Source organism: Hevea brasiliensis, chromosome 9 (genome assembly GCF_030052815.1).
Source record: "Hevea brasiliensis isolate MT/VB/25A 57/8 chromosome 9, ASM3005281v1, whole genome shotgun sequence".
Classification (NCBI taxonomy): Eukaryota; Viridiplantae; Streptophyta; class Magnoliopsida; order Malpighiales; family Euphorbiaceae; genus Hevea; species Hevea brasiliensis.
Window position 1 is genome coordinate 2,187,383 of NC_079501.1, and position 26,502 is coordinate 2,213,884.

The 26,502-nt window shown below is 31.6% G+C and overlaps 2 protein-coding genes and 1 pseudogene across 2 annotated transcripts; 2 read left to right on the plus strand and 1 right to left on the minus strand.

Annotated features, from left to right (window-relative positions):
• Positions 1 to 7,087: 7,087 nt before the first annotated feature.
• On the minus strand, positions 7,088 to 11,794 carry LOC110643311 (plant UBX domain-containing protein 9). Its single transcript, XM_021795657.2, has 11 exons — positions 11,551 to 11,794; positions 10,623 to 10,684; positions 9,593 to 9,998; positions 9,412 to 9,489; positions 9,224 to 9,334; positions 8,782 to 8,841; positions 8,459 to 8,662; positions 8,259 to 8,378; positions 7,709 to 7,852; positions 7,566 to 7,622; positions 7,088 to 7,437 (listed from the first exon to the last, which is right to left on the minus strand). Exons 1-11 carry the CDS (start codon positions 11,632 to 11,634, stop codon positions 7,330 to 7,332), a joined length of 1,434 nt encoding a protein of 477 aa, XP_021651349.1. The 5' UTR covers positions 11,635 to 11,794; the 3' UTR covers positions 7,088 to 7,329.
• An 801-nt stretch (positions 11,795 to 12,595) lies between these two features.
• LOC110643310 (COP9 signalosome complex subunit 1-like) lies at positions 12,596 to 14,977 on the plus strand (annotated as a pseudogene).
• A 1,839-nt stretch (positions 14,978 to 16,816) lies between these two features.
• Positions 16,817 to 22,269, plus strand: LOC110643308 (probable pectin methyltransferase QUA3). The gene is made up of 7 exons (XM_021795655.2): positions 16,817 to 17,567; positions 17,866 to 18,069; positions 18,152 to 18,362; positions 18,448 to 18,709; positions 19,846 to 20,220; positions 20,783 to 20,878; positions 21,830 to 22,269. Exons 1-7 carry the CDS (start codon positions 17,142 to 17,144, stop codon positions 22,050 to 22,052), a joined length of 1,797 nt encoding a protein of 598 aa, XP_021651347.2. The 5' UTR covers positions 16,817 to 17,141; the 3' UTR covers positions 22,053 to 22,269.
• Positions 22,270 to 26,502: the final 4,233 nt, after the last annotated feature.

Sequence of the window (26,502 nt, forward strand, 5' to 3'; positions counted from 1 at the left end):
ACCAATGGAACAGTGCGAAACAGGGGATCAAAATTGAAAAATGGCAATTTCTCTTAGGAGAGTTAGAAATTGAAATGACAACCAAGACCACCAAATTTGACACTCAAAATGTGGTATGTGGGTGTAATTGTAATTCACATACCTATTAAGCATGAGAAAATCAATATTTTGACTTGAATAGTGCCATGAATAGCAACCCCGAAATGCAAATTTCAAAGAACGTTAATTTAAGCATATTAGGGCTAGAATTCAGTAGACACAAATTATTTATTAGATTTATTATAAATTGTGATACTGAAACACTGTAAATTATGTGTTTCAGTTGAAAAATAGAGTGGAAAGGGTTCTTTAAAGAAAAACCAAAATTTAGAGTAAACTAGTCAACAAAGAAGTTTGTGCACAACTAGTATTTTTATTGGTTATGTTTCTTCATATGTCTTTTGAGAAAATGATTTCATTTCTTATTGTATTATGTTTATCAAATATTGTATTTATCTCAACAATTATTGAAATGTGTTATAGTATGAATGAGTTTAGTTTTAGAAAATTAAATTAGTTATGATTTTATTTTGTCATGAATTGAATAAAGTTAGCTTTGGAAAAATTTTGATTGAAATATACTTGACATGGGAATGGATAAAATTTGTTTTGAATTGTGATGAGCATAAAAATTTTTGGATATTGGAATTGACATTGAATTGAATTGTGTTGTGATTTATGCTCACAAAAAGGATAAAGAGATTCATGATATTGTTTTATATCTCACTATAGATGCTTGACTAGGTTATTACCCGTCTCTCTCATTTGTTGAGGAGACAATGGAGTTAGCTTTGTTTTGTTTTGAATACCATGGTATATGCACAAGTTTAAATTCTCCTCTTATTAGAGGTTACATCTAAGTTTTTCATTTGCTCTTTCGAAAGTTGCATTATTGTGGTGTATACTGTGCACGATGATTCGACCTCCCCCACCATAGGGAGTTAGAATCCCGATTCGACCTTCCCGACCATAAGGAGTTAGAATTGCCTCAAAGATGGCCCTTACAGATTAGTCTTGCATAGTTAGTGAGATAAAGAATGGATTTTGAACAGTAAGAATTATGATTTCAAATGGGATTTATGCATAATTGATTTTATTGGAATTAAGATTTATTTCCATAAATGACTAGAATTACTTTAAATATTCAGTTATTATTTGACAAATTGAAATTCTTGAGCAGAGTCATTTTAACAAATGATTTATTTTATTAGCAACGAATATTTTGATTTTGGAATTTTTGATTGAATTTCAAGATTTTCAAATTCTTTGCTAAATTTTTTGTAAGGTATTGTATATTATGTTTTAAATCTTGGTTGTGCACCACTGAGTTCACCACTCAGCGATAGCTTTGTATGCTGTCGCAGGTGAAAGTAAAGATAGAGCAGCCAAGTGAGATTTCCGGTAGCTACGCCTTGAAGACTCATTGGGATTAACTTCGGGTATATTAGAAGTATACCCTTGTATATTAGATTTTGATGTATGCATGTAATTATATGTATGTAAATTAGTTAAGCAGTTGTACAAGATCTTTTGTAATATTATTTTGGGTATGTAATTAAAATGCAAATTATTGTAATATTCAAATTTATTTCTGAGTTTTGTAATCAATGTAAATAATTAAATTTTTGTATTTTATGAATGAGAAATTATTCTTTTTTTGAAATGAGATGCTTCGAATTGCGGTTGATTTTGAGTTGAGTTTCTTGTATGAGATTGTGAGATGAAATAGATTTGTATTGGAATTATGGTTGAGTAAAAATATTGAAAGTGTATTTCTTTTCAGGTTTCGAAGAACCGTTTTTTCAAAATACTGTCGGTACTCTGTCAAAATTTTTATAAAAATTATGATGTTTTTAAATATCCAAAAATTTGATTTGTGACTTAATGTCAATTAAAAGTTTTAATAATTGTGAAAAAAATTTACCCACCAACTTAAAAATGTATAAAAATTATTTTAAAATCTCTTGTAGTATATTTAATGGGTTACCAGTAGGCGAAGTACGGTAATTCGTTAGGTGTACTACGGAATCATGTTATACCTTACGGAGGAGTAGGGTGTGACACTTAAGAACCCTAATTACACAATTGTGCAATGTAATACAATTAAAGTTTATAATCAACTTCTATACACAACTCAACTTAGCTAACACTTTAATTCCATCAAAATCATGAAATTTCAATATCCCTTAAATGCTAGCCGAATTTCCTATCCAGTCCCCCATAATTATTTTTGTTTATATTTTCTCTAATTTCTAAGTGTATGTAACCACAAACACATAAATTAAACTTTAAATTTAATTTAAACACTAACCTCAAACTTTGATGTTCCCTTCTTCAACTTCCTTTCTTTTCTTCCTTTCTTTCTTGCTCAATCTCCTTCTCAAGTGAGGATAGTAAGGTTTTATGAAGTAATTGTGAGAGAAATTAGGATTAAGTGAGGGAACAAAAGCTTGAAGCAAGCTTTAATGGAGGTTTGGCAATGGAGGTGGGAGTGGAGCATGGGGTGGCCAAAAATAAGGAAGGAGAAGAGAGTGATTTGCTTTTTAATTTTTATGTATTTTATGTGTCATTTTATGTATTTGACTTGGTCAATTATTGGGGGCAAATTAATTTTAATTTTTAACATCATTGTTGATGTCATCACATGATGTAATAAATCAACTTTTTCTTACTTTTTTTTTCTTAAATTTTTCAATAGTTCTTTAATTTAATTCTAGATTCCAAAATTTTCATTTCTCCTATTTTATTGAACAGTTAGATCAGAAATCATCTCTATGAGTGAATTGACCAAACTACCCCTCGCCGATCTGATCCGGTTTGTTAGTTATTCAATATTTCTTCCGGATCCTTGACCTAATTATTTGACCTACTTAACAATTCTTTTCTGTGATTTTCTGTTTTTCACTATGTTCGCAGTAGTCATAAGGACCGCGACGTCACATTTTTCGGTCCAAAATTTGGGTAAAGACTGACCTTGCAGTCACTTCCCGGGAAGGTCATCCATCGCTGTGACTCCCGACTCATTTAACCTTTTATGTTCTGTTTTTCTTTTTTATACTTAACTAACTAGCAATCACTAATTATTTACATTCAGGGCTTATCTAGGTGTCTTAGATGTGGTTCTAATTCCTTTAATTGTCCGGACCAACACTGATCACCGGAACAGTAAAATATACTAAGCTATGCATATAGGGGTGTTACATATACATATATGTATGTAGTAAAAATTAGGCATGCCTTATATTGCATTTGTTCTTGATGATATTGTTGTGATTATCATTTTATGGCGATTTGGAGCTTTGTGTGTGTGAGTTGTTGTGTATATGGATATGGATAGGACAGGTAGACACAGTTGGAGCTTAACTCACTGGGACCCGATCCTTATTATGGTTAAATCGGGGTAGGCACGGCTTTGAGTTAATCTTGCTGACTCCCGCATTTGGATATTAAGAGAAAGTCCGGCTTTGAGTTAATCTCGCTGGCAGAGGTTAGAACTAAGAGAGCTGTATAAGGGATCAGCTCACATATATATATCTATGAGTATGGATTTGACACATGGGTGTGTGAGTGTTCCAGATTGCATTTGATATGATTATGACTTGATTTCTTGGAAATGTGTTAAGATGATGCATTTCACTATTAGGATGTACTAAACTTAGTTATAGAAATTGTAAGTAAAATCAATATCTTACTCTATGAGTCGAACGCTCACTCATGTTCACTCTATTTTTCTAGGTTACAGGAGATCTTATTCTTGTACTTAACCTGCTTTCTTCCTTGCAGGTCCATTAATTTCTATTTCATAATTTGTATTGTTAAATTTGAATTATATATCTTCGCATGTGTAGAACCATTTTATTTAGCTTGGGACTATAAGATTAATTATTTTGGGATTGTAAACTTATTAATCTATGTATATATAAACATGTGGATGAATGGCTTGTTGGATGAGGGAGTTGGACTCCCATTTGATTTTATATTGAATTGTGGATGATTGTAAGGGTGAGCTGAGTTCCCCAAATGATTTTATTTTAAGATTACAGGTCGAGTGAGTTAAGAACTTCCTATTGGATGGTCCATATTGAATTGCCGAAACATAACAATTACAATGTGGATATTGTTCATTGATCCCATCATCTTCCTATAATTTATTCTTTGTTTTCAAAAGTTACATCCATTATAATCCATTTTGTTCCGTGATGAGATTTCAAGTGGTGTGGATCCATTTCGAGAAAGTTTCCTCACAAAGTTTCCTTTTGTTTTAAATTATTATTATTATTATTATTATTATTATTATTATTATTATTATTATTATTATTCTTTTCGTTGGTTGATAAAAATTTGATGGTTTAATTGGCTTACTGTATTAACATCATCTACTATGGTTAACTCTAATTTTTAGTTTTATCATAAATAGGAGTTCACAGAATCATTGAATCATAAATAAAAATGCTTTAATGGCAATTCTTTTTCTCACAAAATTTTAGTGATTATAGGGAGATACCCCTTGATAATTTTTTTTCCGAAGAAAATTATTTGAGTCAAATAAAATTTTTCTATAAAAAGGGTTTTTTTTTTTTTAGTAGTTAAAGGGGCAACTCATAAACTACTTAAATGGGCGAATACTCCTCAAATTATTATTATCTTTTTTTTTAAATAAACAAATTATCAAATGAAATTTTTCTATAAAAATGTTTATTTTTTAGTAGTTAAAGGGGTACCCCTTAAACCATCTAAATAGGGGATACCCCTTAAACCATTATTATTATTATTATTATTATTATTATTATTATTATTATTATTATTATTATCAAATGAAAATTTTTTATAAAAATGATTTTTAAGTAGTAAAAGGGGTACCCTTAAGTTACTTAAATTGGATACCCTTAATTTATTATTAATTTATTTAGGCCAAATAAATTTTTTCCTTAAGCTACTTAAATGGGGGATACCCTTAATTTATTATTAATTTATTCGGTCCAAGTAAATTTTTTTTTTCCTTAAGCTACTTAAATAAAGGACATCCCTTGAATTGTCTAAATTAATAGAATTTAATAAGTCTTTTATATAAAATATCTTTTAATAGTTAAAGTGGATACTCTTTAAACTATTTAAATAGAGGAATGCCCCTTAAATTGTCATTAATTTATTAAAATTGTTCTGGCCAATTTATTTATTTATTATTTTAGTTTTAGTCAAGTTAAAACTTTACCTAAAATCGAAATGTACCCCCAATTGAACCTTTTTCCATGTGATATTCTTGTTGAGAAAGAATATGTATAAATAAATATGTAGACCAAGATAATAATTTTATGCAGGTTGTGTTTTGTTAATAATTTAAGAAATGTCTTTTTCAGGGAAAATTTTGCCGAATTTTTTATAAATTTATAAGTACAATATATTTGATTTGATATGTATCGATTCTTTTGTTATTAAATTATGTTTAATTGTGAATGATGAAAGAGCATATATGTTTATAGTTTAATTAAATTAATATAGGTTAAGATTATAATAAATTAGTGCTAATGATGAGACTTCGATCTGTTTAGTCTGGTACCCATGAGTTGATCAAACTCTTTAGGTATTAATTGATATATTTTTTAATTGGGGTACTAGTTAAAAAACTGAAAGACTTACTTATATTAATTTAATTTAATTTTTATAATTATTAAAAATATTTAATTCATAGATAACAAGGTGTACAGTTGCTAAATAAACGAACTAGTAAGAGGGTGCATTTTTGGCAATATTAGTAAATAATAAATATGTGATCAAAATTTATTTGAATTATAAAAATTAAAATTGTGATTAAATTAATATCCATGATAAGACTTTGATTCTGTTTGGTGGGGATACTTGCAAATTGATCAAACTCTTTAGGCATTAAATTAATACATTAATTTTAATCGGGATACTGATTAAGAGAATGGAAAGTTTGAATAATTCAATCTCTTCTCTATGATACTTAAATTATGTTTAACTTATTAATAATAAGCTATTTTTATTGATTAAATTAATAAAGATTAAGATTGCGGTTAATTAGTGTCGACGATGAGATTTTGACCTTATTAAGTAGGATACCTGCTAATGGGTTAAACTTTTTAGACATTAATTAACACGTTCCTTTTTAATCAGGATACTGATTAAAATGAATAGAAGTAATAATCTATATTAATTTAATTTCTTGATTAATAAATGAATTATACTTCGAAAAAATTAAAATTTCCTCTTATTCTAAAATGACTTTCACTTTTGATAAAATGATTCTATCTCCAACATAAACCTCTTTTAGTTTAAGCAAAACTTAATTTTTAGTTGGTAAATTATTTAATGTCCAATTTTATTTTTGCACACATTTTAAATTTTAGCAAATTTTTAATAAAGGATTCTATGTTTAATTTCATTACCTCTCAGGTCCTCTTCAACTTTTTTTTCCTTTTTCAATGAAATTCATCAATTATTAGATTTAAAAGCCTCTTTCACATTCTTATACTTTTATACCAAAATTAATACAAAATTAATTACTTTTTACTATTTTATAATAAATAAAATAGAGTCAAAATTTATTGTTAAGATCGTTTCACTTGCTTGACTTGCTAATATGATATTTATGTGTTCCCAAATTTATGCCATTTTGTTTTTGAACAAATACAAGAATCAATAATATAATTTAAACTCTATTAGAATTATTTGTATTGAATTATCAGGAGCATAGTATTAAATCTATCTACCCTGTTTAAGGACAATTGTAGAGTGCTTAATACCTTCTCCACACATATACGGACCTTGAATCCTAAATCTTTGAATTAAAAGTGGTAAACACTCTTTCCTAATTTTTTTGCAGATAATAACTGATTTTCTTTAATTTTTCCTCAACGATTAAAGTGGGGACTCCTCACGCAATACTTCGATGAGAATTATCTAGCGCCCACAAAACCTTTTCAACACATGACCTTACCATTTGGAATCAATAATGTTACTCGGCCAACAAAAACTGCCCCATAATCAACTTACCAATCAAAAGCCCAATAATATGAACAAGCAGAAATCCTTAATCATCTCATGGATTTCCAAATAGCCTGATCATGCTCAACACATTACAGGATCTTTTCAAACAACAATTACAATAACATCATTCAAACAGATTTAAAGTTTTAGTTCCTGTTAAGCCACTGCCATCAGTTTGATTTAAACCTAAGCAAATTACTGTTGCTCTAACCAAAGCGACAGACAAACTAAACCAACGGAATCTAATATATGGTGTTCCGTATTTCAACAGTTTGAGGAAGGCTATATCAACTCCAGAAACAAGGCTTCTTGTTTATTGGTCAGACCAAGTTCATTCAAACGTAATGAGCAGTCACCAGTGCAGAAGGTGCGTCTAGGATATGGCCTCAACTGTTCAAGAATGAAACGAACCTAAGAGTCAGAAAATATAAATAACTAGCTAATTATTTCGCCTAACTAATTGTTCAAGAGGGTTCTTAATCCAAGGACGAGTAGTCAAGAAATCAGATAACACTCACCACCCTGTAAGTTCCAGGCTTCACTGTTCTACCAAGATCAATAAAATCAAAAAGATGCTACAGGGAAAAAGGCAAAGAAAATCAGTCTAGCCAAGAGAGAAAAAAAAAAAGGTGAACTTGCTAAAGATTTGTGAACATATCACCTGAAGCTTGTCAGACTTGAGAAAGCGACGTCCACGGCGGCTGCCATCTGGCATACGAACAAGAAGAGTCACTGCATTTGTGTCATCGACAGCTGGCTCCTGAGGAAGTGAAGCTTCTTTTGCAGCTATTAATCTCTCAGATTCCTACCATTAGTGAGATTCACATATCCTTTTAATGCAGATACAATCAATGCCAACCAGATAAATTTTTACCATGCAGTTGGAAGGACCATAATCCATCAAGGATGTTTAAGAAAAGAGATTATGTCAGTCACTTTCCATTTCATCGGGCCATAAAGAAATTGATTTTTTATTTTTATTTATTTTTATTATAACTCATAAAGACACAGAGGACAGAGATATTATTGAGAATTATGATTGTGACCACAAACCATGTCTCAACTACAAAAGGGAGATCAAATAGCCACTGATTCAGATAAAATTGTACAGAAACATGTAAAGAAATGGGATCCAAGATAAATAAATGTCAAAAACTTATAAATACTAAAATAAATGCTTGGCAATGCCAGAACTCAATAGATACACTCACTAATTCTCTATCAATTGTCTTCTTTTGAGATTGCCCTTCCTTCAAGTAAGTTTCAGGTTCCTTGAAGGCACTTGTTTCTTTTTCTCTATCAGCCAAAAGGGATGCAAGATACTCATCATCCTGCAGCAAGTGTATTCGACCAATTGCAGTAGAGACAGCACTTCTACTAAAATGCAACTGCTAGCAGAAAAAAGTAATACCTGCTGTTCTCGTATTAATTGCCGATTTATAAGTGACTCTGATGGTTGACGGGGTACTTGCTGTGGATGAATTCCTTTACCTTTATCTGCAGCAGTGTGTGGATGAGGAGTAGGTTGGGATGAAGTACCTTCAGAATTTTCACCAAACATTGCTGCTTCAAGAAGCATTGCTTCATCAAGCTCCCTCGAAGAAATGCCACCCCACTTCATCACCAAAAGGATGCAAGCCAAATAATCAACACAGAAGTAATTTTGTCTAATTATTTATTTATTTTTCTTTTTGAGCATGATCCAACTAAAGTATTCTACGGATGCTGACTCACCAATGACTGTTCTTGCAAATCCTCCACACGCCCTTGAAAAGATGAGCATCCTGGCTTTAACTTCAAAAGGAAAAATAGAAGAGACCCTCAAAAAGATTTTTTTTATAACAAAAAAAAAGAAAAAAAAATCTTTACTCTCAAAGGGAAAATCAGAAACTCCTATATATGTCATATTTGTATTTACATTTTAGGTCTTATCATCAAAATAAAGTGGCATAAGAGCTGAGACAAGGAAACTTGAAGGGATAAGTTTAACTCTATAGAACTTACAGAAGAAATCAAAAAGAGTGTTTCTTACGCATGCAAAAAAGAAAACAATGCCTGCAGTTTCCAAGTGATGAATATCAATTGCAATGACATTGTTTAAGAAAAAACACATTGTACAGATAACAATTGTTAGAGTGAGGTCTTTGTAAGAGCAACTAAGAGAGTGCGTGCGCACCTGCCGTTTGCCATCATTTGTTTTCTCAGCTCTTCCAGTTGAATTGTTAACAACCAATTGCTTTTGGTCCTCTGCTGTTTGCCCACGTATTGCCTTTTCATATTCTGCCGTCTGAAACACAGTTCATGTTAAAAGGAACCAACAACAGCTGAGATAAGAAAACCCAATTTTTGCAGCAAAAGCAAAACCTTCAGGGACAATGATATTGCACGAGCAAGTTCATCATCTTCCGGATGACGCTGCCTTTGCAGAGTACCTGAGGAGTCCTGCATCAATATCGACAGGAAGTATTAAAAAAGCGTACCCAAGAGATAGGCCAAGGATACAACACTAGCTTTGATACATCTTATTTGGAGGACACTCATTTACCTCCTGCTTAGAAGCCTCAATAGCAAATTGAATCATTTGTTCTTCTACATCATCACCATGCAAATGTGCTTCTTGATCCCTTGAGACATTTCCATGAAATTGATGACCATGAGTTGATGAAGTTCGATCTTCATCCCCAAATTGTGGCCTTGCTCCATAATGATAAGGCGGCTCAGAGCCATTGTTGAATTCTCCCATGCGTGAATGTAATGGCTCATTACTAGTGAAAACAGAAGCACCAAATTGGTTCAAGAGACTTCTCCTGTAATTGGGATCAAGTAGCAATGAAGGCTTGAAACTTCTAGCAGCAGACAGAAATGGTAAAATTCCACGTGAACCAGTTTGCATTTGATTGCTTGTGTCCACATAATTAGATTGAGGAGAAACAGAAGATGCTGGATTTGTACTGCATAAGAAAACACAGATGATAATAATAATTATAATAATATAAGAAGAAGAAGAAGAAAAAGAATGACAATATCGAATGAAAATATAAATTTTTGGCAAAAAGACTTTTCAAGGCCCTAACAATTACTCTTAGAGTCAAATATGCTCTTGTCAATTTAGTGGATCCATTTAAGTCTCACAATTACTCTTAAAATCAAATAAGTCCTTATCAATTTAGTTGATCCATTAAAGCCCCTAACAATTACTACTAGAGTCAAATAAGCTCTTGTTAATTTAGTTGATCCATTTAAGCCCTTGACAATTACTAGAGTCAGAACCTTGAAAATTTGGGTGATGCATGACACAGTGGCACTGGGCATGCTGGATTATAGGGACTTAAATGGATCATTTAACTTAACAAGATCTTATTTGACTATAAGAATAATTGCCAAGGGCTTAAAAAGATAAACTAAACTGATAATGGCTTATCTGACTCTAAAAGTAATTGCCAAGGGCTTAAAATGATCAATTAAATTGACAATAACTTATTTGACTCTAAGAATAATTTTTAGAAACTTAAAAGGGTTTTTGGCCTAAATTTTTTAATGAAAGAAAATTATATTTCTATAATAGAATACCATACATGTGTCTTTCCACTTCATTAAAATGTGCATTCACAGCCTCATCAAGATTGCCTCCATATTCCTGGTTACCAAACAAAACAAACGTGAGACGTTGGAGAAGTCAGGGAATATAGAAAGAAAAGTACAAGTGACTTGGAAAAAAAAAACTTACGTTAAGTTTGACCTGAGGTCTTGAGAAAATAGTGATTCTAGCCACACAATTAAATTGCAAAAAAAAAAAAAAAAAGTATTTTGCATATTAAGCAAATAATATGGCAAGACCTACTTCGGACTTATCAACTGAATGAAAAACGGTTTGAAGATGGAAATTGAGATTTGGCATCACATATTCACTGTAAAAGAATCTGCAATAGTACAAATGATTTGACAAAGACAAACCCTTAAAATTTAAATTCAGTTGTTAGTTGTTACAATTCTTTCATTTTCCTTGATTACAACACTTAAACAACAAGACAATTAACTCTCTAAATTCAAATAACACCAAAATGTGGTACTAATTAACTATACACCAACCACAAATGGCTTAAAAATATGCTAAATTTGGCCATTATAATAGAAAATATCCACATTTCAAGATCTTGTAATTTGCGAGAATAGAACTAAGTTACGAGAAACTTCCGCAGTCTTGAAAGATATACAAAAAGTACCCAACCGTAATATGCAAAATTTACACGGTATAATACTATGCAGATAAAATGTCAGTTTGTACAAATTATCAGACCTAAATTGAAACAAAGAAGCAAGAAGAACCCTAGCAAACAAATTAGCAGCGCGTTCGCAGATCTTAAAAAAATAAAAACAAAACAACAGTAGCAAATCAAAGAGTGGAATCAAACAAGTTATACAGAAATAATTCATCAATGTTGCTGAAATTAGAGAGAGTAATCAAACACAAAGGATGAGAATAGGAAGATTAGGAAAATGCACCTCCAGTTTTCGCACCGCGTGTGAATGTGACGCGCCGGTGATTCTCATGAAATTATCGATTGCATCTTGGGTTGGTCTAGCCATTCCCCCGGATATTAACAAAAAAATGGAGAGAGAGAGAGAGAGAGAGAGAGAGAGATCCCTGTTCTTTGTTTAGGCTTTGGAAAGAGAAGTTGAGAGATGATGATCTGTGGCGGTAGGAGGGGATGGTACTTGTATGTGCGTACTTTGTTGGTGAAGACACAGCACCACGTTTGCTTTGCTGCGCGCCTTTATTTAACTTTATTTATCGCCACTTTATTTCTGTTGGGGCTTCGGTTGGTTTTGGATTTTGCTGGGCTTCTGCTAGTAATGGGCCTTGGGTTTTAAAATGTTTATTCTAGGCCTTTACCTTACGTTTGGGCCCATTATTGTGTCAGCTCACTTTTGTAATGAAATTACTATATTTAAAAAAAAAAAAAAAAAAAAACTCAAGATGCTAAGTTTTATAAATAAATAATTTTAATATTATTAAATTAAAATTTATTTATTTTAATATTTTATGATATATTTAATTTTATTATTTAAAGAATAACACAATTTAGTTATGAACTTAATTATTAAAAATTTAAATTAAATTTATTTATTTAATTGAATTAAATGGTTATCGAGTTTTTTTCTTAAGAGTTTGAATAGGTCATTTTTAGGGTCTGTTAAATATTATTGTTCCATTTTGATGTTGTTTTTTTTGAAACTATTAATTACAAAACTGTTATTTTAAAAAAAAAAATAGTTTACCAATTTAATAATAAAATATAAAATTTGTTAATAAAAAAAGTTATTTGCTAAAATTGATATGCAAAATGTTATTAAAGGTAAAATGACTACAAAGAACAATAACTATAAATATGTCTTCGTAATTTTATTAATAATTAATTTTTTATTTTATTTTATTTTTAAATAATTATATTCAATTTATATAATTAAATGTATTTAATTTTAAAATATTTAATTTATAAGAAATAATATATTAATTTTTTTATCGGTTAAAAAATTCAATTAAAAGATGGAAGCTGAAGACGAGATTTTTGCGAATGGCAGCGACGGTAGCAGCCGTAACAGGCCAATTATTAGTGGCAAGCAGCTTGACGTTGAAGCATATGCGAGTTTGTACACCGGGAGGACCAAAATAACGCGCATCCTCTTCATAGCCGACCACTGCAACAACCCTACGATGCAGTTTGAGGCGTTACGAATGGCATATGACGAGATCAAGAAGGGAGACAACAAACAGCTGTTTCGTGAAATTGTGCAGAAAATTGATGGGAGACTTGGCCCTAATTACGCCATGGATAGCGCTTGGTGAGAGACCGTCGACCGCAGGGCCTTGTTTGGTTCAAAATACTATTCTTTGCATAAAGTATATTTTGAAGGAACTTATTTTTAGGAAGTATAATATGTAAATTAACTTCTCATCAAGTAATTTATTTTTAAAATTTAAAAGATAATTATGTCTATAATATAATTTAAAATATAAAAAAGTCAAATTGATAAATTATATTACACTTAATTAAGTAAATATAACTTACTAAATCTGACCTAGGTAAGTTACTTATCTTGTATAAGGGAAGAAGAATGGCTCACATATCCAAAAGTTGATTCAATAATACAAACCAAATAAGATTTTTTTTACACTTTTTATAAAGTTCTACTTAGTCCATTTACCCCAACCAAACAAATGCTTAATTATCTTAATCTTGCCCGCCAACCACGGTTAATTATTAGGTACACCAAGAGCACTAAAAAATAGTGCTCCCTCTCTCACAGATGGATCCTATTGTATAATAGGAAGTAGGTCCCACATGATTGTGAGAGAAGGTGTATGTGCACTGGGTGCACCTAATAATTCCTCGCCAACCATGCCCCCTGCGCCCTTTGTGGATTGCATTTGCATTCTCTCTTATGTGTAATAGACTGCTATTCTTATGTCAGATCTTCTGTTCTCACATATATTGTTCGTTTGCAGTTCCTGGAAGTGGCTCCCGAATTGGGAAGTTCTTACAATGAAGTTATTGCACCTCAAGATGTTGCAACATATGGAGGAATTTGTGCACTTGCAAGTTTTGAGCGTACAGAACTGAAGGTTTTTACATATTCAATGCTGTCATCATCTCTCTTTCTATGATATTTAATGAAAACTTTCGATGTAACTTATCTAATATTTTTATTGGCAGAACAAAGTCATAGACAATCTCAACTTCCGCAATTTCTTGGAGTTGGTACCTGAAGTGAGAGAACTTATCCATGATTTCTACTCAAGTTAATCTTTTTGGTTTTAAAGGTTATATCTTGTTAATTTGCTATCTTATGCTTTGATCTTGTGACATTGTTGCAAGCTAGCAAAGAGGCACTATGTTATGTATTAAAAACTTGCAAAATTTAATCTCACTCTTAGTAGAGCGATATAGAGGAAAATGGCTCATAGCTAACTCCAACAATATTGGTATTAAGGTTGAGTTGAATTTTAGTTAACTTTTAAAAGCTTAGTTTGGGTTAGAAGTGAGCAGTACCAGTGAAGGGTTGATCATCACTGAGTTCACAGTTCACAATCACATATTCCAACATGCAGTATCATTAAGGAAATTGGAACATTGTGGGCTGAACTATTTGTTTGACATTCTTCTTCTTCTTCTTCTTCTTCCATCCTTCCTCTCTTTGTGCGTGTGTCTCTCTCTTTCTAATCATAGGCTCGTGGAAACTATTGTGCTAAAGCTTTGAAGTATTGATTTGTTACTTAAGTTTCTCCTCATTGTTTTGTGTTGCGGCCATTATGCTTCGTAATCTCAAAGTAAATCTATTAGTCGACATCCGTTTGCATGATCACGTTGAGACGTACGTTATACGATCAAATCCGTAACAAAGCCCTCATTCAATATGCACATCCATTTGTTTCTGTTGATTTGAACATGATGGCAAATGCTTTCAAAACAAGAACTTGAAGCCTTGATTACTGACAGCCAAATACAGGTTTTGTTCCCACTGCAGTTTTTATCCTCTTTTTCTATGAATAAATTGGTTATTTTATTAGTGAAAATTTTTGAAATTTCTATTTTTACAAAGAAATGGTTCCAATTTCTTTGGTGGCTGGGGGTTCCTGACCTTTATAACCAGGGATTGTTTCTACTGTGAAGAACTGTCTCTCAATAATAGTGTATTGGTCCCATCACTAATATGTGAGTGTTTTATTTATCAAACTATCATGCCTCTGGAGGCACGGATTGATTCGCACAACAAAATTCTTAATGCAAGGCATGCTGATCAAAGGAATGCGACTTTTCAACGAGTTCTACAAAGTGGCAGTGAATTTGATCAAGATGTTAGAGCAATGTTGCTAAGGGCAAATCTCATCAAGCGTGAATATAATCCGAGGGCTTGTAGAAAACTTTAAATTTCTATTTCGGCTGGGAGCCTAGGACAATGAAGCATGGCCGACATTGTTTGATTAGGTTTCCTGAGCAGTCCAAGATGAAACAATGCATCTTTTTGGCGTATTGAAGCTTGAACTTTAATTCAGTTGGGAAGATGAAGGGCTGCCAACATTTCTTGTTTGGGTTTCCTAGGCTGTCCATGGTCGGATTGCAGGATGCGTATACAGCAAATATTGTTTTTTGACGGTGGTTGCTTTGTATATGCTTGGATTTATTACAGGTACTATTTTTTTTTTTTTATCACATTATTTCTTGTATAGCTTTTTGCATTTGTTGTTTGTGGTGCACTGTCACTGGTTTTTTTTATCGGTTTTTTAAATAATTAATTATAAAAATTTTATTAATTTAATAAAATAAATAAAATTTTTTCATGTAATTATAATTTAAAACATTATGAGAAATATAATAATTTAAGATATTAAATAATTTTTTTTCCTTTATTAAGTTAAAATTTTTTTTTTATAATTGATTATTTTACTGAAAAAAAGTTAAATTTCATATAAGTTGTTAAATTTTATCAAATCACTTTATTTTTTTAATAAAATAATTTTATTTTTATTTTAAACTAAATGATTATAGAACGCACTTAAAAACTCTTCTCCTTCCTTTTAATTCTTCACCTAATATTGCACAGGTCAAGGATGGAGTCAGTTTTGATCATAATATATTTTTATAAATAACAAATTTATATTTTATAATAATAAATTAAAAAATAGAAAAAGAAATCCCTGCTAAGAAATTTTTCCCGCCCCGCACTCTAGTGCGGAAGTTCCCACCCCAATTTTATTCTGCAGTGGAGGCGGGACGGAGGAACAAACCTTGCTCCTGATTCGTCCTATTTTTGATCCTTGTGCGTTGCACGTGTTTATAGGTTATTGGAATATATTTATTTGGCCGCATGATGCCTACTCATGACTTTTGTCACAACTCCATACTTTCAGCCTCAGATCCATGCATTTTGCTTTCCCTCGCTTTTAATCATTCAATTCAAATCGAATTTAATCAAATCAAATTAAATTATAAAAATAAAATCATAAATTTTAAAAATTAAATTAAATTAAAATGAATAAAAAATTAAATCGAATCGAATCATTTTATTTCGATTCAATTCGATTTAAATCGATCGGTTTATTTTTTTATTAATTTTTTAATTTAGATTTGATTTTTAAATTATTTGATTTAATTTTAATTTTAGTTTAAACCTAATAACCATTAATCAATGAAATTAAACAATTAATATATATATAATTAAATATAATTCATAAATTTTTTATAAAAATAAATTAATTCAAAAATTAATTCGGTTCGATTTAGTTTGATTTGACTATATAAATTACTATTCGATTTGGTTCTATTTAATCGATTTTTTCTCTTTAAAATCGAACCGAACCGAAATAATCGAAATTTTTATAATGTAAAATCGAACCGATTGAATTTTAAAACAGAATAAATTGAATCAAATTGACTCGGTTCGATTCAATTTTTCAATTTGAACCGAATTCTACTCAACCCTACCCACTTCTATCTCCTTGCCTCGCGCTCACTTAGGGTCTATTTAGATGAGAGTGAAAAATGAATAAATAAAAATAAGAAGAGATAATTAATTATTTTACCTTTATTTAAAAAAAATGAGTTAATAAAAGATAAAAATAAATAAAAATAAACCTTACCCTCGCTTACCCTAAAATTTTAATTTTTTTACACTTTATATTAAATTGTAAGAAAAAAAAATAATTATAAATATTTTTATTTCCGCTTCTCTTAATTTTAACCCTCTTTTATTTCTTTTCAAACGTAAATAATATACGTTAGCTCCCTTACCTTCCTTGCTCTTTCTTACCTTTGCATTGTTTACCCTTCCCCCGCCTCATCCAAGCAGACCCTTACTCCTTCCGCTTCCCCTTACAGATAGTAAGTGATCTGAGCCACGTCTCACTTGTCTTCCTCGCAATTAGCTGTACCATCTTCAGCTGAAATTCCCGCTTCATTATTCTCAGTCTCCGTCCAAGCTTCAGACTTTCTCACTCCGTAAGAAGAAGAAGGAAAGGAAAAATAGAAATCCCAGATTACCCCATTTGCTTCTAACTAATCCTTATTTCTAATGATAATTTGATCAGATCCAAAATGGGACACCTTAATCTGCCTGCATCAAAGCGAAACCCTAGGCAATGGAAGCTGCTCGACCTCGTTTCTGCTGCATTCTTCGGCTTAGTCTTTCTTTTCTTCCTTCTCGTCTTTACTCCTCTCGGTGATTCTCTCGCCGCCTCTGGCCGCCAGGCTCTCCTTCTTTCTACATCGGATCCGCGTCAGCGCCTCCGCCTCGTCGAGCTCATTGAGGCCGGCCGACATCCTCAGCAGATCGAGGCGTGCTCTGAACACACTGTTGATCATATGCCGTGTGAAGATCCCAGACGCAATAGCCAGCTCAGTAGAGAAATGAATTACTATCGAGAGCGTCACTGTCCACTTCCAGATGAGACCCCTCTCTGCTTGATCCCGCCCCCCAATGGATACAAGATTCCTGTCCAGTGGCCCCAGAGTTTGCATAAGGTATGCCTGTGAACTTAATTCGAGGTTTAGTTGTCGAATAAAAAATAGGAAAGGAAGTGTCATTTTGATCTTCAACTAGGAGAGCAATAAATTACTGATCTTCGTGGGAACTTAAATTAATTTCATATTTACTTTTATTCTATCCAATTACAATCTGTACTTGGACTACTGATCCTCTTGGGCAGATCCTGGCTAGTTTTCTGGGATATTAAATATATTGTCCACTACTGTCGATGGAATCAATCGTGTTAGTTTTGTGTCTTCACTGTACCTTATAGCTTCATTACCCAATATGCAGATATGGCATGCCAACATGCCACACAACAAAATTGCGGACAGGAAGGGTCACCAGGGATGGATGAAAGAGGAAGGTGAATACTTCGTTTTCCCTGGCGGTGGTACAATGTTTCCTGAGGGAGCAATACCATACATTGAAAAACTTGGACAGTATATCCCTATAAGTGGTGGAATTTTAAGGACTGCCCTTGACATGGGATGCGGGGTAGGAATTCTCTTCCTTTATTGTTTTTTAGCTCCTAAATGTATTGGCACATTCAAATTTTCACAATCTGATTCTTTTGTAGGTTGCTAGTTTTGGAGGATATATGCTAAAGGAAGGAATTTTAACCCTCTCATTTGCACCTAGAGATTCACACAAAGCACAAATACAATTTGCACTGGAAAGAGGAATTCCAGCATTTGTTGCCATGCTTGGCACTCGCAGACTCCCATTCCCCGCTTTCTCATTTGACTTGGTGCATTGCTCTCGATGTTTGATCCCTTTTACAGCCTATAGTTAGTTCTCTTTCCTGTATCTCTGTGTGTGTCCTCGTCTGCTACCTCTTGCTACTAGCTCTTACTTTGAAGTATCTCTTTGCAGATGCAACTTATTTCATTGAAGTGGATCGATTACTTCGCCCTGGAGGATATTTAGTCATCTCTGGTCCTCCTGTTCAGTGGGCTAAACAAGATAAGGAATGGGCAGATCTCCAAGGTGTGGCAAGAGCATTGTGTTATGAGCTGATTGCTGTGGATGGAAACACTGTCATCTGGAAAAAGCCTGCTGGAGATTCATGCCTGCCCAACCAAAATGAATTTGGGCTTGAACTATGTGAAGAAACAGATGACCCAAGCTATGCCTGGTAATATCGCCACATTGCATCCTCAGTTTCTCTGGCTTTTTTAAAAATATTTTTAGAAACTTGGATGAAGATACACTGTACATATTGTTTTATGATGAACTTGCTTTATAATGATCATAGTTATTAAAGGCACGTCTCAGGCTCCTGGCTCACTAGGTTCTAGCCTTAGCGCCTCTATAGGAGAAAGGCAGGCGACATTCATCAGACTCTCGCCTTATGCGCCTAGGCATGTGCCTTATTCTAGGCGCAAGGCTAGAAAGGCGCTCATTTTTTATTTCCACATTCAGCGAGTATTTCTATTCAAAAAAACACTACCACTCAACTCGAAATTTGTTGAGGCGACAAATTTATAGGAGAAAGGCGGGCGACATTCATCAGACTCTCGCCTTATGCGCCTAGTCATGTGCCTTGTTCTAGGCGCAAGGCTAGAAAGGCGCTCATTTTTTATTTCCACATTCAGCGAGTATTTCTATTGAAAAAAATACTATCACTCAACTCGAAATTTGTTGATCTAAAAGTTTTTGAAATTAGTATTATTGGTGATAACTAGTCACCAAAATCTCATCAAACTAACGTACTCAGATCACAAACCTCTCATATTTCCATTTTCAACACTAGCACTCGTTATCTTTTTCAAAAAAAAAAAAAAGGTTGATATTCATTTAGTTCTTAAAGATGAGGGAAATGATGAAGATATTGATTTTGAGGATGAATATTAAGAGTATGAAGGTGTAGAAGAAGATGAAGAAGATTATACTGCTACTCTCGATGAAGATTGAAGAGTAGTTATTTTATAATTGCTTGACTTTAGTTATGAATCATTAAAAGACTATTCAAGTTTTAATATATTAGTACTTGAATGCTTATTAGTTATTATTATTTTTAGTTTTATGTTATTTGAAGTTTGATGGAATATTCATATTTATTTTACTTTGATATTTTTTTTCGCCTCACCTTGCTCAGGCGTGCGCTTTCGTCTTGCACCTTGGGCCTAGACTCCAAGACCCCTTGGCGCCTTAATATGCCTTGAGCCTTTAATAATTATGATAATGATAAATTTGCCTTTATAATGTTTAAGATGTACTTATTTTAAAGAAACCATCGTGAACTTTAAAGCTAAGCTCATCCTATTACAGGTACTTAAAATTAAAGAAATGTGTGAGTAGGGCATCTTCTGTCAATGGGGAATATGCTGTAGGGACAATTCCTAAGTGGCCAGATAGAGTAACAAAAGCTCCTTCAAGGGCCATGCTTGTGAAAAATGGGATTGATTTGTTTGAAGCTGACACACGACGTTGGGTGAGGAGGTTGGCTTACTACAAGAACTCGTTGAATGTGAAACTAGGAACTCAAGCCATGCGCAATGTCATGGACATGAATGCATTTTTTGGGGGTTTTGCTGCAGCTCTTGCATCTGATCCTGTATGGGTGATGAATATTGTACCTGCTGGCAAGCTGTCTACTCTTGGTGTAATTTTTGACCGAGGCCTTATTGGAGTCTACCATGACTGGTGAGTTATAATTGCTTTTAATTTGAAAAATGCATTGAACAGGAAATTATATGTTCATATTATTAATGATCTCATGTTTGTGAACTTTCAAAATTAATAAGTGCCTATAAATTCGTGCATAGAGACTGTGGTTGCACTTTGTCAGTTAAAGAGGTTTATTATCTGAGCTGTTGCCTAGGCCATGCATGCAGCATCTTCCTAATTTTTGAGATCTTTTTAATTTGTTAAACTGGAATTCATTCTTTTCTATCAAATCGATCATAATTACTACCTGTGTTAACAAAATTATGCACCAGAAATAGGAACTCATCAATAATTATTAACCTGTATTCAATTCAATCCATTCCTAAAAGTTTACATCCCCTTTGATGTTAACTGAACATTTTTTATTAGTCTGGTCAATATCAAACCTAGTTATATATCCATCCATAGAGTCTGTTTAACTAAGTGAACTTTTCCTTGGGATTAGACCTAGTTAGTTAATGCACTCAATCTTATTTCTTTTTAATTACTGTGACTTCATGGGCAACACTAATGATAGATTTATCATTGTTGGTCATAGGTGTGAGCCTTTCTCAACATATCCTCGTACTTATGATCTCATCCATGTGGCTGGCATTGAATCGCTGATAAAAAGTCCAGGTTCAAGCAAGAACAGGTGATGTGAATCTACATGCTCTGCAGTTTGTTTATTTTATTATTATTTTGTTTATTCGTTTTTTTTTTTTTTAATTTATATGGAGAAAGTTTTCTATTTCTCTTAAGATTTAGATTTTTATTTTATTTTATTATATAGTGTTTATGTCTGGGGTAATTGATAATTGATTGAAATTCTTTCTATTACCAACATTGGTTTGCTTTTCATTTTCATTAGTCTCTACGAAAGATGATCCTTTATTGTTGCAGTTGCAATAAGAAACATTTATATTCCACTTACATCCAGGGAAAGGAAAATAGTTTTCTGAAGTATAATCTGTCTTGACAGCATCATATATTTATGCTTTATTTAGCCGATTGAACTGCATTAATTACCAGAAATTGAGTTATGCAAAAGGTGATCTGTACAATAAAATATTCCCATTGTGGAATAAGAATAATTTCCAACATATGTATAATCTCCATTACATGACAGAGATAGGAAAATAATCAAAATGATGAAATAGACCGTTGGTCTGTGATTACCTAGGGTGCATAAGCTATGTTTTCAGTATCAATGCTATGATTTTGGTAGCATTTTTAGAATTCCCTTTGAGAATAACTTTGATAACTGTTTGATAGAGTTTTGGTTTGAGCCTGGAAATCTAACCACTGGTTTTTTTGTCTTATCCCGTAGGTCTAGGTTTATTAGTATGATTAAAGTACTAAATCCCTCTGAAATTGGCACAATATACACTTTTGACATTGTAGTTTCAAATTTAATTTCTTTGGCCCCTACAATTTGTTAAAGGCTTTACATTTTTAGTCATCAATCAAATTTTTTGCCCCCTTTTTTTTTTTGGGATTTTGGGGGGGGGGGGGGGGTGGTTGGTTTCAACTGGCATGATTACGACTCCGGCAGAGGAAGTTATGGTAAAGTGGACAAGTTCATTGATCCCTAATTTTACTGTAGGTGTAACCTTGTGGATTTGATAGTGGAGATGGATAGAATGTTACGTCCAGAAGGAACTGTTATGATTCGTGATAGTCCTGAAGTTATTGACAGAGTAGATCACATAGCTCATGCTGTAAGATGGACAACTATTATTCATGAGAAGGAACCTGAATCACAGGGGAGAGAAAAAATTCTGGTTGCAACAAAAAGCTTTTGGAAGCTTCCTTCAGCATCTCACTGACATTTGTTCTTTGTAATGCAGCATTTTTCCCCCGTCAATTCTTATATTATGGCCATGTGTAATCTGCATGCGTAAAATGGGTGCAGATTCTTTCTTTCCCCTTCATATGGTTTATTTATATCAAAAGATGGTAGGAAGTATAAAGATGGAATGACATTTTTTCGTTAGAATAGGTATACTCGCATCAATGATAATTTCAGATTGTGATTTGATTCTATTTCCAGTTTCTAGCACATGTATACTTTGTTTATAACCTAACCATCCTAGTCTTGCCCATAATCTTCTTTTGGTTTTTTTCTGAGAAAATAACACCATAGAGCTTAAAATAATAAGAGAAGAAAACGTGGTAAGGACTTCAACTGCAAGAAGTGGTACATGATAGCAGAATGGTGCCATTTGAAATGAAAAACCTTCTAGTTCAACCTTCACATTTCACACGCCGTTTGAACAGAAGAATATCAGGTTTCTGTTCTTTGACAATTGCGAGTGTTCCTATTGGAGATGAGATGTGATGTGGCCATCTGATAACTAAGCTTTTGGTTGTTTCAGGGACCGTCCTTTTGACCCGCAAATGTGATGTGATGTGGCCATCTGATATCTAAGCTTTTGGTTGTTTCAGGGACCATCCTTTTGACCCGCAAATGTGAATGGGGTTTCTACTTCTACCAAAATCAAACCAAACCCTAGTAATTGAACCCAACAAAACTAACCCGTGTTGTGAGCGTAGGCGGAGTGAAGGAATGTTCACGTGTAAGACCCCTACCATATCAACTCATACATCTGCTCCTTCCCTATTAAATTTTCTTTTATTATAAGATACTGTCAATCCTAATAAAAAAAAAAACAAGAAAAAAGATAGAGGTCTTCAGTATATAAATATTGAATTAATTAGTAATAATATTATCTTATAGATGCATTATTAGAAATAAGAGGCAATAATATCTGGTCAAGTTTGTCCATGTCAATATAAAGTGATTAATAGAATTTCGCAGACCAAAAGGTCGGCAAATGAACAACGATAATTGCTGTCATCCACACATGACGAAACCAAAGACTGATGAACGGTTGATTGATGGTTCTGATGAATTAGTTATAAATCGATTTCATCCGATAGTTTTTGGCTGACTGGACCCACAGAACAAATTTCTGGAATTTGAAGAGTGGGCTGGGGGACTAGTTCCATCTCTGCCCCGAAAAAGCCATCTCTACCAGCTCCAGTTGAAGTTGATAGAAAGAATAATGTGATGTTGGTCAAAATAGAGAGTCAGGAAGTAAAATATTGAAGCAGTCTTGAAGAAGATAGGTCCTGATGAGGAAAGAGAGGTGGCTGGCAGTGAAACTTTAAATGCGAACGGAGGAGGAAGGTGTGATGTGCTGGAAAAAATTGGCAAGAATGGCCTTAATGCAGCAGCAAAAGAAAAAAAGGTGGTGGCGGGCCAATCTCTGTACCCGTTGAAATAGTTCAGATAATGATAAAAATGGCTCCATCTCTCTCTCTCTCTCTTTCCCTCTACCTGGATTCATGGAATTAATTAAGCCTTGGCATGCATTGACAGCAAAATTAAAGGAATTACATGTTCCTGTTCATATTACAACCTAATGAGAGTGAAAGGTCATGTGGGTTGTGGACCTGTAGATGACAACATAACCCTTACCCACCTCCACTGAATCTCTTCATCTGCATTTTCACACTCTAGTGATTATTCCTGAACACTTAAGTCTTGCTTTCAGCTCCCATTTTCAAGCTAGAAATGCCTCTTCTCATGACAGATCTGGTCTTCCTTTACATTTCTCAAATGCTTAAACATGCCTTTGCCTAGCTTGTCCACCATGGTCTTCATTATAATTATTAATTCAGATCCTGAATGATATGCATGCCCATAACCACAACAAACCAGTTGGGTGTCTAAGAGGCAAATTGCAAGAATATTTATTACTGATATGAAATATGCAAAAATTACTTGATCTACTATAATAAACTTCTCATAAAAGTCCATGGCAATGGCAGAGTGAGAGGCAGAGATAGAATTTGTGTTTCTGCGCAGAAAGTAGCAAGATGGTTTGGTTTGTCTTCAATTATGATAATACTTTCCTTATTTAGTGGAATTGTTGAAGTTGATGGAAGTAGAGTAAGAAACATTCATCTTTGGTTATTAATTTCAGTAGAGATACGATTTTTATGACAAGCATGCAATTGTTGGGTAATGGGTACTCTGTATATACGTAGAGGCATTCAAGTTTCATTTCAATTCTACATGCCATTAATTCTAGCTGTCCAGCCGTTGAATAAATTAATTTATATTTTTATTTACAACCTAATAAAAATTAAATCAATTCTTTATTTCCTTCTTATTATAACTTTTATATATGAATTTATAAAATTTATTTAAATATAATTTATTATGAATTCAATACAAAAACACTCTCCATACATTAATAAAGTTTCAAATTAAATTATATAAATTAAAAAAATTTAATTCAATTATTTTTATTTAAATCCATTTTGAGTATGCTTTATTGGATTCTTATAATGTTTAAATTCTTATTATTTTAGTATGCTATAAAGTTCATAAAATCCATAAAATTTTAAATATATAGCACATAAAATGTATAAAATTAACAAAAAAAAACTGATAATTCAATTAATTTTTTTTATTAACTTAACTCAATCAAAATTAATTTTTTTAAAAAATAGTAGTCGAATTTATTAATTAAAAAAAATTAACTAAAAGTTCGAATTGGGTCTACCTTTGTTTAAATTAAAACCAATTTTTTTCATAGGTCATACATTTAATTAAGTAGAATTTAATTAAAAGCTATAAATAAAGTAGAAGTGCCATCAATTTCTTGGGTTATTAAATACTATTTGAATTTTATAAGTGATGAAGAAAGTTATTAAATAATCTTATTTTTTAAAAATATATTAATAATTAATTAAAATACTTTTTATCTCGCTTAAGAAATTATATAAATATTTATTATAGCATTTAATCAATTAGTTATAATATTTAAAAATTTATAATATTTATTATATAAAAAATAAAATTAAAAAAATAATACATCTTAATTTTTTTATATTTGACAAATAATTTTAAATTAAAAAAATTTAAATATGGAAAATAAAAATATACAAAAAAGTAATTATAAAGTTATGAGTTATTTATGATATCACAGTAGCCTCCTTTTAAGCAGCGTTACAAATTTAAAATACTAATTAATAAGTACTACTTCCGTCTCAAATGCTTTTTAAAGTTTTTATATAAAAATTATGAAAATTATTTGATAATATATTTTTTTAAAAATATTAATAATTAATTAAAATATTCTTATAATTAATTAAAATAAAAAAAATTAATAATAAATAAATAATTACATTTTTGATAATAATAAATAATGAGAAAATTAAATAATTTATTTTTTAAAATTTTTAAAAAGTAAATAAAGTTAGGTAATTTTTTTTTTAATATCGCTTAAAATATGATGGATAGAGTAAATAATAATAATAATAATAATAATAATAATAATAATAATAATAATTTTGATCTTTTGATCCTCAAATATCAACAAAGTCAAAGTGGTAATCATCTCTTGCTCATGCTCCCACTAGATTTCTTAATCATTTCCCATCATTACTAATGGAATATTATCTCTTTGCTCCCCAATGGTAATTCGGTTAAAATACTACTTTCTTCAGGGCTAAATTGGTAAATTGTATTTTCACCCTAATAACCAAATTTAATCAAATAATTAGTAATATAAATAAATTTAATTAGTTAAATTTTAATTTTAATTAAAATTTCAATATTTTATATATATCTTAAATTTCTAGTAGTATTTTTATATTTTGTGTAAAAATATTCAAATTTTAAATGTTATTATTAAATATTTTAATTAATAAAAATTATTTCTATAAATAATTAATTATATTCTTAATATATTTAGAGTATTAATTATATACATTGAAAAAATAAAAAATAGTAAAACAAATAAAGAGGAACTTTTGTGATACTAAAACTAAAATTTAAAAACTTTTTTTAAATAAATAGAAGTTAAGAGACTTACATGAAACGCTTCCTAAAGTTTAAGGACCACATGTGCAAATTACCCTAATGTTTTATTGAATGCATACATTAACTCAAGACTTTATTAAAAAAATAATAATAAAAGTTTAGTGGCACCATCAAATTTAAAAATGCTCAATTTTACCATCAATTTCACCTCTAAATTTTCTTAATTTAATAAAATTAATAAAAGTAAAATACATAAATTAACATCTAACTTTTATTAGATAATTTTTATAGCTTATTCTTGAACTTTACTCTATATTTTATTTTCGTCTCTTAATTTTAATTTATTACTAATAAAAATCCCTCTAATCTATTATACATGTTTTCTATAAAAAAATAAAATAAAATTACTTTTTATACCTAATTTTCTCTTACATTCAAAA

Bases quoted from the DNA above. Each gene is read 5' to 3' on its own strand.
- LOC110643311 (XM_021795657.2), bottom strand. From the start codon at position 11,634: ATGGCTAGACCAACCCAAGATGCAATCGATAATTTCATGAGAATCACC. The intron at 9,999-10,622 runs GTATGGTATTCT...TTTCTTATGCAG, and splicing joins AATGAAGTGGAAAGACACAT to TACAAATCCAGCATCTTCTG. The intron at 8,842-9,223 runs GTGCGCACGCAC...TTCCTTTTGAAG, and splicing joins CAAATGATGGCAAACGGCAG to TTAAAGCCAGGATGCTCATC.
- LOC110643308 (XM_021795655.2), top strand. From the start codon at position 17,142: ATGGGACACCTTAATCTGCCTGCATCAAAGCGAAACCCTAGGCAATGG. The intron at 17,568-17,865 runs GTATGCCTGTGA...CCCAATATGCAG, and splicing joins GGCCCCAGAGTTTGCATAAG to ATATGGCATGCCAACATGCC. The intron at 20,879-21,829 runs GTGATGTGAATC...ATTTTACTGTAG, and splicing joins CCAGGTTCAAGCAAGAACAG to GTGTAACCTTGTGGATTTGA.